This window comes from Mus musculus, chromosome 1 (assembly GCF_000001635.26).
Source record: "Mus musculus strain C57BL/6J chromosome 1, GRCm38.p6 C57BL/6J".
NCBI lineage: Eukaryota > Metazoa > Chordata > Mammalia > Rodentia > Muridae > Mus > Mus musculus.
In genome coordinates this window covers 91,522,386-91,537,365 of record NC_000067.6, presented here as the reverse complement: position 1 = coordinate 91,537,365, position 14,980 = coordinate 91,522,386, and the positions used below count along the sequence as shown (strand labels likewise).

Here is a 14,980-nt window from a genome sequence, read left to right as displayed (position 1 = left end):
CTTGTGACTCTTAACTGGTATCTTCGGTATCTTTCAACAACGCCCTCCCCACTTCCTTAAGTTGTGGTTTCTTCCTTTAAATACCCCCTTACCCAGCTACTCGGGGAGCCACGGTCCTCTACCCCTGCGTGGTGTATGACCATGGGCCAGAGAGCGCTCTTAAATAAAAATCCTCTTGCAATTTGCAGCAAGACCCGTTTCTTGTGGGTGATTTTGGGGTGTCGCCTCTCCTGAGTCAGAACGTGGGGGGAGTCCTCACTCCCCCACGTTGTGGTTCTTTCACCCCAATGAAGAGATCATCAGCCTGCCTCTGCCTTCCAAGTGCTGGGATTAAAGGAGTGAGCCATTCACTATTCTCAGCACAATTTGGGGTTTTTGTTGTTTTGTTTGTAAAGAGATTCTGAACTATATGTTTTGTGTACTTTTTTGTTGTTGTTTTGACTTTTGGTGAAAGAAAGACGGGGAGGGAAGGGAAGGGGAGGGGGAGGGAGGAAGAGAACATGAAGTTGGGTGACTGGGAGGGGACCTGGAAAGAGTTGGGGAAGAGAAAATATGATCAAAATACATTGTATAAAAAAAATTTAAATAAAGAGATTTTGATCAGGAGAGTCTCACCTGAGTCAGGCTGTCAGTTTCTGGTGCCTGCAGCACACAGCCAGCTTTAGCTGTGCCACCTTCCCTAGTCCCGGGGAGCCCAGGTGCTGCCCTGTTTCTTTGCAGCCTTTGCATGGAGGTGGCAGGGCTTGAGGAGAGCCTGCCTTCTACACCGTCACACTAGTCATCTGCCTCTGCAACCTCCCTGCCAGCTGTGGTTGTATACTTTCCCAGCACCTGGGAAGCTACTGCAGGTGGATCTGCTCCTGTAAAGAGTAAAGCTGCCCTTGGTTCATGAAGGGAATGTGGTCTCCCATCCCCAAAACCACACGGCAGCATCCTCGGAGTCTGGAAAAAGACAGGTGGAGGGTCATGTTCTCACTGGCCCACACTGTATCACTGCCCTAAAGGCAGAAGCCTGGTCAGTGCTATAGCTGTACCCAAGACCTGAAGCTAGCTAGGTCAGGCCTTTTCTCAAGGACCACCCAGCCCCACATGTCTCTCCTGGAGAGTCCCATTTCTCCCAGGTTTTCTGAGCTTAAAAGACCTACCCAAAGCAGTGGTGCATGCCTTTAATCCCAGTTCTCCGGAGGCAGAGGCAGGCAGATCTCCAAGTTTGAGGCCAGCCTGATGGACAGAGAGAGTTCTAGGACAGTTGGGGCTACAAAAAGAAACCCTCTCTCTCAGAAAGGGAAGGGGAGAGGGGAGGGGAAGGGAAAGGAGGGGGAGGGGAGGGGAGGGAGGAGGAGAGGAGAGACCCTACCCTGGAAGGCCAAGACACCTCTTATCCCACTGTAAGCAGCTAGAGGCCTGTCCCAAAACACAGCAGGGATATGGCGTTACAAGGCTGAGTCCCCAGCTGCATATAGGGTACGATGATGCTGTGCCCCCCACCCCCAACACATCAGGTGTGCTGACCCTCCACATGCAGCTACCTTTGAGAACTGGGTAGCACACTAAGTCAATGAGGGCCCAAAATGGACATCTCTCCTGGTCCTGAGCCCTGGGCATTGTTGGGGGTACCTGTTCCAAGGCAAACCTTATCCCCTCTTCTCCATCCTTGGTGGGAGCAGAAAGATTCTTTAGTTTTCACTCTGCCCAGAATCATCTTTGCCAGCCCCAGCTTGTTCCACAGATATTGGTACCCAAATCCCAGAGCCAAATTGTGAAGCACTGGGAGGCAGAGTCCACATCCTGCCGGTGAAGCCCAAATGGAGCAACCCCTCCACATATCAGTTCCTTCCCTGTGACTGTAGCTGGTGGTAAGTGGCACTTCAGTGAGGTGGTAATGACCCAAAATCCTAGGAGTGCCTTGTACCAATGGATACAAAAGAATCTTAGAACTAACTATATGGGCAGCCCCTGTGGATATTCCTGCCATAACACTTGGCTAAGGGTCATTTTACTCCATTCAAATAAAAATCACAAACAGAGGTAACTCCCTCAGTGCTGACAACCCTGCACACCTGAAACGAGCAAGCCAGGCTTCCAACCCTCAGAGCTTAAGAGTTCAAGCCCTGGTAACTAGACCATGTGATGCCAGCCTTTCAAAGCTAGAAACCCAAAGCTCTGGGTACTCAGATCACAGCAACCCTGTGCCTTCAAAGGTGGCAGCCCTGTAGCCAATGTCACAGCTCCAAAGCTGGTCTTCTGCTACCTGAACCGAAGGCTTGCTGCTCACGGCTTTCCTGAAGAGCCAGGGACTGGTAACTATTGGAAAGAGAAATAGTCTGTGTCTCTCTACCCTTGCCTATAGTACTGTTTCAATCTGAAGAAAAGATGACCAAATGCCAGGAATGTGTACGTGTGTGTATATAGCTTGCAAAAAATTATCCGAACTGTGAAAATCACCTTTCCCAGGGAGACGTCCAGTGGTTGCCCCTTCTGGTGACAGGGCTTTGGGTCAGTCAGTCCAAAACCTCTCCCTCCTTATTTCCCTCCCTCCCTCCTCTGTCCTCCCTTGTTTCTGATGGTCTCAGTCTCCCAAGTGCTGAGATTACAGGTATGAACCACACCACCTACCATAAACATTTTTTACTTAATATTTAAACCCTTTAAATGATTTAACTTCAAAAGCCAAAATCTATGCACAGCTGAAGACACTGAAATGTGGCTCTCTCTTGAGAAGCCTGTGCCCACGCCAGAGGGGGTACTACTGTCCCTTCTTTTTAAAAAAAGTGGATGTATGTGTGTTTGTAGATGCCATATGCATGCAGTCTCCAAGGACGCCAGGAGAGGGCGTCAGTTCCGTCGGAGCTAGAGTAGCAGGTGGTTGTGTTGCTTGGGAACCAAACTCAGGTCCCCTGAAAGCAGCAAACACTCTCCTCCACCGAACCCTCTCTCTGTCCCAGTCTGCGTCTCCCCAATGCCCATGTTTCTGTTCTTGGGAAAACTTTTTCTAAATAAACATGAAGGTCGCTTTGTACTGAGCATCACTGAAATTCTTTTCTGTGGTGAAGAATCCTGGCCTCACCTGAGTGGAGTCTGAGGGCGCTCCTTGGGCAGAGATGGAACCCGCCTAGGCATGGTGCTTTCTGTGCGCTGGTACTGAGAGAGACTTAGAGCTGAAGCAGTCTCAGCCTGGAGTGGAAGAGGGCTGGCACCGGAACTCTCAGGCAGCAGAGGATCCGAGGTGGAGCCAATGCCAGCTCAGGAAGCTTAACGGCGACCGCGACCAAGGGGCTCCAGAACACAGAACTGCAGTTTCACAAGGGTAAGCTGGGACTTAGCTCCTCGGAAGCCTGGACTCTTCCCCCCACGGTGCTTCCTCACTGCCAGGTGACATTTCTCTCCCACAAGATTTGGTTTCTGTCAGTTGGGCTCACAAACCTAGTATTGATGGTAATGACCCCTTAAAGCCAGACTCTGCCCCTTAGCCAGACATCAGAGGCCCTTCATTAGGGAAGCCTAGCTACCCCTATCCCTGCTGCCCCTCCTTATACACACACACAGACATGACTTCATTGCCTCCTCACTCTCTCCCAGGAACTGTTTCTCCAGTTCCCCAGCTGTCCTATCTGACCAGCAGGACAGTGGGCTCCCAGCCCTGCTCCACCCACGTGGCCTGAGGCATTTATCTCCTCACCTCACCCCTTCTCACAGATGCCCCAGAAGCTATCTCCTGCAGACACCCATTCTCCCCCTGCTGGGATGAGTGTGTGTTTCTCATGAGAACCTGCCTGGGCTTATGGGAACAAGTGGGTCAATGCCACTAAACAGCCAGAGCCAACAAGATCCAGAAAAGCAGGGACCATCAAAGTGGAACTGCGGATCAGAGTAGAATGTTGGAGAGGGGCCTCGAGGAGAACTGGCCCCCATGAGTGCAAGCCAACTATGCGAAGGGTCTTTGCGAATGTCACTGTTGATCCTCAGACCGGAGTCACCTGAAGCAGGGTAGATCCCTAGTATATTCCCCAAAGACATAGATATTAAAGACCTGGATTCCAGTCTGTGGTGCTATTGCAAGTTGGTGGGACCCTCAGGAGGTGGAGCCTAATGGCAGAAAATAGGGTGACTGTGAGTGTGCCATCAGACCGTGCGACTGTGGGACCCAGCCCTTCTCCTTCTTTTACTTTCTGGTCATGCAGTGAGTGCTTTTGCTCTGTCACAAGCTCCCATGAAGCTCAAAAGCTGTGACAGTCTGCTCTGTGGCCTCACTGGCAGGCCCAGCTCCTCACGCTTCAGCCACACCCACATTGTCCCAGAAAGCAACACTCTGATTCCTCTTCTGGGCCAAATCCAGTTGGATCCCCTACTGGACAAAGAGGTACAAGAACAGCTCTCCTAAAGGACTTGGAAGACAGGAGAAGACAAAGAAGTCGCAGCACGACACTGCTCTTAGCTGTGATACTCAAAAGCACTGTTTGGGGGGACTTTTTCTTTCAGAAGTTAATTATTCTCATGCTTAGAATTTATTTCTTCATAGGCCCCAAGCCAAAGGACACAAGCCCAACGGTGGGCTGTGGGCTGCTATGGCATCCAAGGCTCCTGCAGAGGCCACACTGGGGTCAGAGGCAATGGGTTCCTTGGGTAGGGAACCAGCAGAAGGCTATTTCTGAAACCATAAAGACTCAGAACACCCTGTGCTGCAATTAATAAATATCATTGTTGATAGACAGGAACAAAGCCTGCCTTCACTCCTTGATTCGGTGGCCCGTTTGGTGAAGCACTTAGGAACAGGCTCAGCCAACATACACACATAATGGCTTTAATTACATCCTGTGAATTTATTTTTCCAGAGAGAAATATTTCTGAGGGGAAATGTCCATAAAAGCAGCTTTAGCAGAGTGTGATTGTGTGTGTGTGTTTCCTATAGGAAATCTGTTTAGTTTAAATCCCAGCTTGAGGGCACAAAGCCCAGAGCAGCCTGCTGACAGTCCAGAGCGGGTGGTGTGGTGGTCTGGGGCTGTTCCGCCCTTTGCCCTCTGAGATCTTGACTTGGTTCTGCACCCAGTAATTCTGATTTGTTCTTAGGGGAGTGAAGGGGCAATGCTTTTACTGCTGCATGCTGGGCACTGTCCTCTTCCCAACCGAGACCTCTCCTGTTAGTAGGCGACAGAGGACGGGTTTGAGATGGAGTCCCACTTTCTTAGTTTTACGTGGAATCAAAGCATCACAAGTCAATGTTACATTAACATTATATCATATTAACATTAGTATTGTTATATTAACATGCCTTCTTTGCAAACCACTTTTCTTCTTTTATATAACCAACACCAACACCGCAATGGCTATGAACCATTCTTTCTAACCTCTTGTATCTTTGGTTCTCCAGGTTTCGGGATGGGCCTACTATCCAAAGCACTCAATCCAGAATGACAGATGCTGAGCCTGAGCACACAGAGGGGATCCTTAAAACAAAATGAAGTTGCCTCCAGGTTCCTCAGTCACATTACACACCTACTTTCGAGGGCTGAGGAGATGGCTCAGTGGGTAGAGTGCCTGTTGAACAGGCATGAAGAGCTGAGTTTGGGTCTCCAGGCACAGCCACCCAGAACTCCGACCTCAGTGCTGAGGGATGGGAAGGGGCAAAGACAGGAGGATCACAGACAGGCTCTTTCTGGCCAGCCAGTCTAGCTGGAAAAACGATGAGTTCCAGGTTCTGTGAGACTCTGTCTTAACAGGTAAGGCAGGGTATGGAACACCCAACATCCTTCTCTGTTCTCTACACACAGGCAGGGGCACATGCACACACATGTATATACCACATACGTACATATACCACACATAAGTAAACTACTTTGTTCATGTCCTTGCAAGCATAGAAAACTATTATAAAACTGTGGCCTTGGTAGATAGATACACTCCTTGTCTTCCTTTTTACTCTATGTTTAAAATTTCTTAGACTTATGTATATGAGTGTTTTCCTATATGCATGTGTATATGTGTGTGCCCAAGGAGTTCAGAAGAAGAGCACGTGTCCCCTGGAACAGATGCTTGTGAGTCACCATGTGGTTCTGGGAACTGCACCCAGGCCCTTGTCACTAACCACTGGACTGTCTCTCCAGCCCTTGTCATGAGTTCAATACTTCATTTATCTATACAAAATTTGCTTTCTCTGACACAGAATACTTCTTTAATCACAGGGGCAAAAAAAAATCAAGATCCAGTAAGAAAAGAGCTATCCTGAAGCTCTGATTTAGTTTCCTGACTTAGATCCCTGACTGCTCCTAGGAATGGAAACTGCTAGAACACAATGTACAATGTAAAAAGCAGCGCCTTAGCCTCTGTGGTGATACCTGCTTTCAATAAGCAGGGAGCAAAGCCCTCTGTTAGGGGCCATTACATCACATTAGAGACAGATCAGACACACACAACAGGCCAGAAGACAGACAGGCCAGTAACCACAAACCAGACAGATGGAAGGCACAAGGAGGCAGTGGAGAGTTCAAATCTGGGCTCACTCCTGGCCAAAAGGTAGCAAACAACCAGGCTCCAGAGGGGCGTGGAGCCATGCCCACTCTCCAGAAGCCTCCTTGCTCTGTAGACATTGTAACCTTCTTACAGCTAAGGAGTCCGCATATTCAAACAGCAAGATGGATGGCTTGGCATGTTTAAAAATAAAAATAAGGGATAAAGAGGCCTTGAGTTTTACAGGGAGAGCTCTCTTTGGGGCACAGCCTGCTGGCACTGGCTTCTATGTGAGCGCTCTCATGGGCTGGATAGCAGCAGCCTGTGAGGCTCCTGAAGAAATGCTTCTGTCACATAGTGCGGGCTACAGGGCCTCTGTGGACAGTCTAGAGGAAGTTTCAACATTACTTGAACCAGTTTAATGCTTAAAACTCGTAGCTTAAGCGTTTTTCTGTCTGCTCAGTTGGTTTATTTGTGCACATCAAAAACAGGGTGAAACTAGCTGGTTCAGGCCAGTCTGGAGTTGGGGTCAGAGTCCTTTGCCAACACTGACGAGCTACCTGCCCACAGAACCCTGACTGGCAGGGAAGGGCGCCTCTGCTCTCACACAGTTCACTCGCTGTTGTCAAGCTGATCACTGAGGGGACAACAGTGTGACTAGAGTCTGAGTGCTCGCCCCGAGCGGCTTCCTACCATGTGGGAGTCTGGGTATGTGTGAGGGCAGGCACACATGGGAAGACAGCAGCACCTTGGCTCTCAGTCCTCACCTTCTGCCTCGTCAGAGGCAGTCTTGTCGTTTGCTAGGGTACAGACCAAGCTAGCTGGTCCAGTTCCTGGGGATTCTCCTGTCTCTGCCTCCCATCCTGCTGTAGCAGCTCTGCAGTTGCAGGCGTATGTCTGCTACCATTGCTCTATGTGGGTTCTGGGGGTTCCCACTCAGATGTTCACACTTGCCCAGTGAACATTCTCCTGACTGGGCTCTGTCTCTTTTCTCTCTCTTCTCTTTCTCTCTCTTTCTCTTTCTCTCTCTCTCTTTCTCTTTCTTCTCTTCTCTCTCTCTCTCTCTCTTTCTCTCTCTCTCTCTCTCTCTCTCTCTCTCTCTCTCTCTCTCTCTCTCTCTCTCTCTCTCACACACACACACACACACACACACACAGGCACACACAGGCACACCGCCATGGTACTTCTACACATTTCCCCTAAGCACAGATTAATGTCAGCTGAATCTTTAAGGTCAAATCCCTAAGTGTGACTCTACAATCCTAGGAAACTTACAAACCACAGCTGGGAGACAACTGGGGGAAACTTATAAATCGCACCAGGAGACAACTAGGAATCCTGCTTCTGTACGCTCTTAAAATATCAAAGAAGATCAGGGCTTAATTTGTATATCCCCCAAGATGCAGAGACGGGTACACATACAGGCCTTCAGAAACGTCACAATCTTAGCCCTCTGGCAAAGGATGAGAAGGCTTATGAGATGTCAAGTACTACAAGAGAGGGGACAGGTCATAGTATGAGCAAAAAGCAATTTCCCCTGTATGCATCTGAAAAGTCAAAAATCCAAAAGCTTACATTATTTTCTGTATCAACTAAATTTGACAGTCCATACACTTATAGGAAAAATAGGTGATTATTTTAATGATTTACATATAAAAGAAAAATAAAACTTTATGATACAATCTGATGACTACAGCATATAAAAATTTACTCACATACAATGTATGTAATTTTCTCAACATAAAAATTCTATTCATATATACAAATTCATAAAAGGATGTATATATACATATATGTATATATATTACGTTGGTATATATGGGGTCCACTTAGGGTTATGGCTAAGTCATTTAATTCAGTAGAAAAGAGCTCATGAACACACAAAAGGCTGGCTGACAAGCAATCCTTCCCTCCCCTAACCTATCTGGAAGCATCTGTTTGGCAGGGTGGTGCGGTGTGCTTCAGACAGGAAAGACTAAGGGGCTGAAGGGCTTCTCACACTGTCCAGGCCCCCAGGCGAGAGCTGGGCTCTGCCTTCACTGACTGAGAAACCCTGGCTGTGCCTCGTGTGCTAAGGCAGTCTTCACACATCCCAGGGTGTGATGCAGTGCACAAAAGAAATACCCAGAAATGGAAGACTACTTCAGACCTTACGCCAGTAAGAACATCTCCAGACACAGTGAGATCCTTCATACAGTAATTCAAGACCTTAATGAGTATTTACAGTAGGTGAAAAACTGAATATAAACCATTAAAAAAAAAACAACTTTGCTTTTGAAAAGGGTCTTTTAAAAAGGAAAACAAACACAACATGTAAATTGGAGTACTCTCTTCCTCTCAGTCTCTCCTCACTCCCAACTTGTAGAGCACACCTTCACCAAAGAGAAGGGCCATGTCAGCCCTTCATGCGACAATGTCCTCTTAAAGAGGCCTGGGGGACTGCTTATCCATCCGGAGTAAGCCGGTGGCCAAGGCAGGTTCCCATCACACAATGCCCATAAAGGCTGGGCTAAATTCTCCTTCTCAACCTATGAGCTTTCAGGGCTAGAAATGCAGACAGCAGGGTCATGGGGAGGCTGCAGAAAGAAGCCTATACAATAAGAGAGCAGCAACCCCGCCCAGGTGACAGGCACCTTACAAGGACACGGGCTAACATGACACCCTCAGGTAGAAATGAAAATGGCAATTTAACCATTTTAGGCCTCATTCTATTTATAAAATACCCACCAAAAAATTCATAGTTGTCCTTTGCTCAGTGCTAGTATGGAGTCCTGGGAGACTCAAAAGCAGAACTCTGGGCCTGCTGTTTACCTAGTAGGATGAGACAACTTACCTCCAGAACACCAGGGTACAGAGTCAGCCAGGCTGCAGCAGGAAATGTATTTGCCAAAAAAAAAAAAACAAACAAAGAAATAAGCCCTCCCACAAAGGCGAGCTGGAGGCTCTAAGTAGTAAGCACTGTAGCTGGAAGGAAGAAAACACAGCCTTTTAATAATTGTAGTGCCTAAACCGAAAGATCTGACCTTAGCTGGCTCAGGGCACAGCAGGCCATTTCTCAGCAGACTGGGGCTCAGAGGGGCGGTTCCTGCCCCTTGTCCGTCATGAGGAAGATGGCTCCATCTCTGCAGGACTGGCCATTCACCTTCGTGACGACAGGTTGATACTGTGCACCATTTTCTGGATCTTCTCCTCATTCTTCAGGATGTTGGCCTTCACAGCACAGATCTTGTCCTGCTGGTCTCTGATCTGTTGCTCCAGCTCAGAAAGCTCGGCCTTCAGGGGCTCCACCGCACTGTCTGTGATACTGGGGGAAGACACCAGTGTCCCATCAGTTCTGTCTATGCCTCTCACTCCAGCAAAGGGCTGGTCTCACCCAAGGGAGGGGTTTCAGTGTCAGAGCCCTAAGGATGGTACGACAGGCACCACTCACAGCTGGCAGGCCAGGAGTACAATCCAGCCTGAGGTGCTGGTGGCTTATCTTTCCTTCCTACAGAAGCAGAAAGAGAACCCAGGCTTCATATGCTAGGCAGGCACTCTACCAGAGCTGTTCCCCTAGCCCATGTGAGATTTCCCTTAAAAAGGAAAATGAAGAGGAGCTAGCCTCTCCTCAGGGACAGGCTTGAAATCCTTACAGTACATACACAAAAGAGACCCAGCAGCAGCAAGGAAGTGGACTGCCGAGGTCCCACAGACACCGGACACAGCCTGCACCAGTGCCTCCTTGCCGGGAGACACCCTCCTCAGTATAGCACTCACAGGGCTTACACAGACTCTCGGCCCAGGCCCGGCTCATTTGTTCAGCAGGGTCAGCTGACCGCTTCATTGCTGGGCTGAGCACTGGACCCAGCACAGGATATACTTCAAAACGCTGGAGTCGAACATCACCTCTCCCTTCAGGCTTGTAAAGCCTGTAAGTAGACCATTAATACAACACAGAGAGCCAGTCCCTACCCCAGCACACACACTCTGCTGCATGAGAGCAGGATCAACTTTTACAAGGGAGGCTTTCTCTGGGCTAACTCTGTACATGCTGCATCAGCACCAATACTATTGGTGATGTCCTATGTCCCATCATGTGGCATATTTTTAAATGCACGAGACTCTTTAATATAAGACTAGTAAGAAAGAGCCCCCAAATGAGTTATCCAATAAAAAAATCAGGAAGTCCTGAAACCATATACACACAACAAAAGTGGACTTAGGAGGTACAGTTCTATATTTGTGCATACACATTCATACATATATGTAGATGTATGTAACAATGCTAATAAAAAATATGCTATCAACTTGAGGGAATGGAGGGAGGAATGGTAACAGGAAAAGGGATGTAATTCTACTATAAAATTATTTTGAAAAAAATGGAAAAAAAAGAGTACAATTTCAGCTGGCTATGCTGGTACATACCTTTAATCACACTGTTCATAATGCAGGTGATCTCTGTGAGATCAAGGCCAACTTGGTCTACAAAATGAATACCAGGCTAGCCAGGCTAAACTGTGAGACCCTGTCTCAAAAGACAAAACAAAACATCAAAAGGAAGGGAGGGAGGGAGGGAGGAAAGGAAAGAACAGACCCAGCTACAACTCAGCTCTTCTGTAACATGGACTTGGAGATTCTCATTCAGTCAAATCACATGTTCTGAAGGACAAAAGCCTACAAGTTAATAGTCACATGCTTCTACAAACACCAGGTACCTCTCTAATAATCCTGTCTCCAGGAGCTATTCTCTTCCTTTCCGTTACAATTCCGAGTTTGTCAGTATCTCACTCAGCCCCCCACCCCCCGTCACCCGGTCGTCCCGTCTGTCCGAAGCCCCCACCTCTGCTCCTGGCTCAGGGCTTCGGCATGCTGCCTGTTCTCACTGTGCCACAGCTGCAGCTCATTCTGCATGGCGTCCACGTCCTCCTGGATGTAGTCCATGATCTTTCCCAGGGGAAGCGCACTCTTACACAGGGTCTGGATGGACACGCGGAGCTTCTCTATCTCCTTGGAAACGATGTCTTTCTCCTTCTTCCATGCTGACTCAAAGATGAGTGATCTCTCCTTTGGATATAGCAGGGAGGAAGAGAATGCCTTTAGGATCATGCTAGACAGGTTAGAGGCAGCACCCCAAGCAGGTCCCACAGAAGGGAAACTTGATGAACTTATCAGAAACGACAAAGTTTACCCTGCAGAGTCCTTAAAAAGGAGCTGAGATGACAAAGGAAATATTGGCAAATCATACACTGCACAAAGACACGTGCAGTAAACACAATTCAGAGAACATAAAGCTCAGTAGCAGCAAGCAGACAATCTAATCAGAAGAGGGACAAGAGACACAGAGACACGTCACTGAAGGTGACGTTCTGATGGAAATGAGTACATGAAAGTGTGTCCAGGAGCACCAGTGGCTCTAAGTGCAGTTTAATCAGCAATGCCTGGTGCCAGGCAGGAGAAACTGGGTTGACGACGGTTGATTTGTGTGTGAATGTAAGTTTCATTCTTTCTAAGTAAATGCTTTGATGCACACTTGCTAGGTCATGTGTGCATTACTCAGCTTTCTGTCTCTGTGACAGAAAACGTGGGGAAAACAACTTGAAGGGAGAAAGTTGTGTTTTGGCCCACAGCTTCCAGGGTTCCCACCCATGCTTAGAAGGCATGTAAGCACCAAAGAAAGCTAATTACATCTGCATTTAAAAGCCATTCAACTCAGATTTGAGCATAAAGGCCTTCGCGACAACTGTCCATGGTGCAACCCACAGGCAGGGGCCGAGTATGAAGCACATGGCAGTCTTTGGTTGGTAGGTCTGGGTTTTGTTTTGTTCTGAGATGGGGTCTCAGCTGGCCTCAAACATGCTATGTAGCCAAGGGTGACCTTGAACTCCCGATCCTTCTGTTTCCACCTCCTGAGTGCTGGGATGACAGGAGTGCACCAAGCATAGCTTAGGAGATGGAGGGTTCGCTCATGATTTTTTAAGTAGAAGTCTTTCATTGCGTCGTTGAAACCACACGGGCCAGTCTCATACTCCGGGATCCTGTTTCAGCAACTGGATCTCACAGGCAGCCTCTGCACCAGTCCTTCTCAGAGACACAGATACCGTGCAGTCCAGCTCTGGCCACCACAACCTTGCTTTTAACTACTACGACTTGTTTTTTTTTTTTTTAAAGATTTATTTATTATATGTAAGTACACTGTAGCTGTCCTCAGACACTCCAGAAGAGAGTCAGATCTTGTTACGGATGGTTGTGAGCCACCATGTGGTTGCTGGGATTTGAACTCCTGACCTTCGGAAGAGTAGTCGGGTGCTCTTACCCACTGAGCCATCTCACCAGCCCCCTACTACGACTTGTGAATGAAACAATGTCAGTGTCACTTTCACCAAGAACCAACTCAGCCCTTCCAGCCTCAGACACTCAGCCCACCACAGCTGTGCCCCCGGAGCTCTGCACACGCACTCGCTCTGAGGCCCAGCCTCCTTCCCCTGAATGACTATGCAGACAAGGTAAGAATGCACAGGCCACATGACAGACACTATGACTGTGTTCTGCACTTAAGAACAAAAAGTCATCACCTTATTTCCTTATAAAGCAACCCCAAGTCCCCCCAAACTGACAGACCCCTCTTTAAGCTTTTGTGAAGGTAACAAATCATGGCAATATAATTACTACTGCTGCTACTACTATGATATCACTGCTATTAAGGTCACTGAGGAAACAACAATAAGTATGTCCCCTCTGTCCTCCCACCCTACCCCCCACAGAATGTCAATGGAAACAATGTCCCTAAGTAATCAACTCAAAGAATATAAGAACCACAGATGAACTGAGCCAAAACCAAAAAGAAACCACCACCATCAACAACAAAACAAAAAACAAACAAACAAACAAACAAAAACAACTTGTGTCTGGGACTGAGCATCAGCAGCAAAGACCACGCTCTAGAGCGGTCCCTGAGAGTTGGGACATGGCTGGTGACACCACGCCACCTAGTGGTCAAGTAAGAATCTGTGCCGTGACACCCCCATCACCGAGAGACCACAATCCCTCTCATAGGGAACTCAGTTAAACAGAACTCGCTGCAGACTGTTTGCCTTAATTAAAACGCAACATGAGAAGGCTGTGTGTGTCATTCGGAGGTGAAGCGTTTGAAGCTACAACAGGTGGAAAGTCATCGAAGAAATAAACAAAGGAAACTAATACAATCTGAATGGGAATTACCGGGCTTTCCCTCAGTTTTGTATTGTTTATTTTGTTTTTGGTTTGTTGTTGTTGTTTATTTGCTTGTTTTTTTAAAACAAGGTCTCACTGTGTAGCCCTGGCTGTTCCAGAATTCAGTCTCTAGATCAAGATGGCCTTAAATTCACAGAGATCTTAGCTAAATTACCAGACTTTTCAGCCTTACAAGGCATAAAAGGTAACAAGTGCAATCTCACTGCAGGGGCTGCACACATCAGCAACGACAACTGACAACCAAGTGCTCAGATGTCAGATCTGACAAGGGACATTCTCATTGAAACCACCGAAGTCACCAACTCATTCACCGTGTTTCAATGTCCCATTCTCCTACTTAGTATGACTTAGCCTTTCTTTTGCGGAAGCTTCCTGTGTTTGCCTCTGACCTTCCTGGGGGCTGACGGCAGACAGGACAGTATGTGCCAGTAAGAAAGGCCCTAGGAGCAAGACACACACAGAACTCACAGTAAGATGCAGGCCTACAAATCCCCAGCTCTCAGTCCACACTGACCCAGGGCCAAGAGTCAGCTTGTCACTGTCACAGCAGCCAGGAAGAATGAGCAGGCCAGGACAGAGGGACGTTGTGCAATGAAGACACAGCAGCCTCCCAAACAGCTGCTACCCAAACACCACCTAGGGAGCCGGGGAACGGGACTCCACAGACCAGAGCTGCGAGCTCTCTGTGCCTCAGCTATGAGGGGAATGGCACTGAAGCGCGTGACCTGCATTACTGATTTTAAATCAATGAACACTGTAACATGTAAAGGACTTTTCAAACGACCATGTCAGGCCTGCTCCTTACCTTCTCACCAGGCTTGAGAGACTGCTGCAATTTCTCATAATCCTTCTTCGTCTCCAAGATCTTCTTCACGAGCCCACCTGTTAAAAATCAGTAGGTTTCAGCTATGGCTTCTTATCTGCCCCAGGAGCTGCTCATTACTCTTGGATCTCATCTCAAGATGAGATAAATGCTGAATTCTCATCCCTCCTCTTTCCATATCAAAATGCCTTCCTCGGATGCTAAGACAAACCACAGCAGCACCTTCTACTGGCAGAGGCTTGTCACAGGGTCCCAGAGGCTTGTCACAGGGTCCCAAAGGCTTGTCACAGGGTCACAGATAGGAGGTTTGGAAATAAAAAAGGAATGTGATTAACACCCCAAAATGTAACTACCCATGCAAACAGCGATTATAATGGTTTCACAGTGCTGATGCCTCTTTTAGATTGGGCAGGAATACTAAACTTCTAGAATTCTCCATGGTGTAAATTACTTATGAAAAATCATCTTCTTAAAAATACCGTTTTACAAGAATATGTACGATGC

At 47.8% G+C, this 14,980-nt stretch overlaps 1 protein-coding gene across 6 annotated transcripts in view; it reads right to left on the bottom strand.

Annotated features, from left to right (window-relative positions):
• Positions 1–8,058: 8,058 nt before the first annotated feature.
• Traf3ip1 (TRAF3 interacting protein 1) overlaps positions 8,059–14,980 on the bottom strand; it is a 34,718-nt gene continuing 27,796 nt past the window's right edge. For 5 of the 6 annotated variants that reach the window (XM_006529896.2, XM_006529898.2, XM_006529897.4 and 2 more), the window contains 3 exons: positions 14,459–14,535; positions 11,264–11,487; positions 8,059–9,748 (listed from right to left, as the gene is read on the bottom strand). In XM_006529896.2, the coding sequence (XP_006529959.1) occupies positions 9,583–9,748; positions 11,264–11,487; positions 14,459–14,535 (467 nt within the window). In that variant the 3' untranslated portion in view covers positions 8,059–9,582. Of the gene's footprint in view, positions 9,749–10,848; positions 10,949–11,263; positions 11,488–14,458; positions 14,536–14,980 lie in introns of all 6 variants that reach the window. The other variant, XR_878327.1, reaches the window with a different exon arrangement.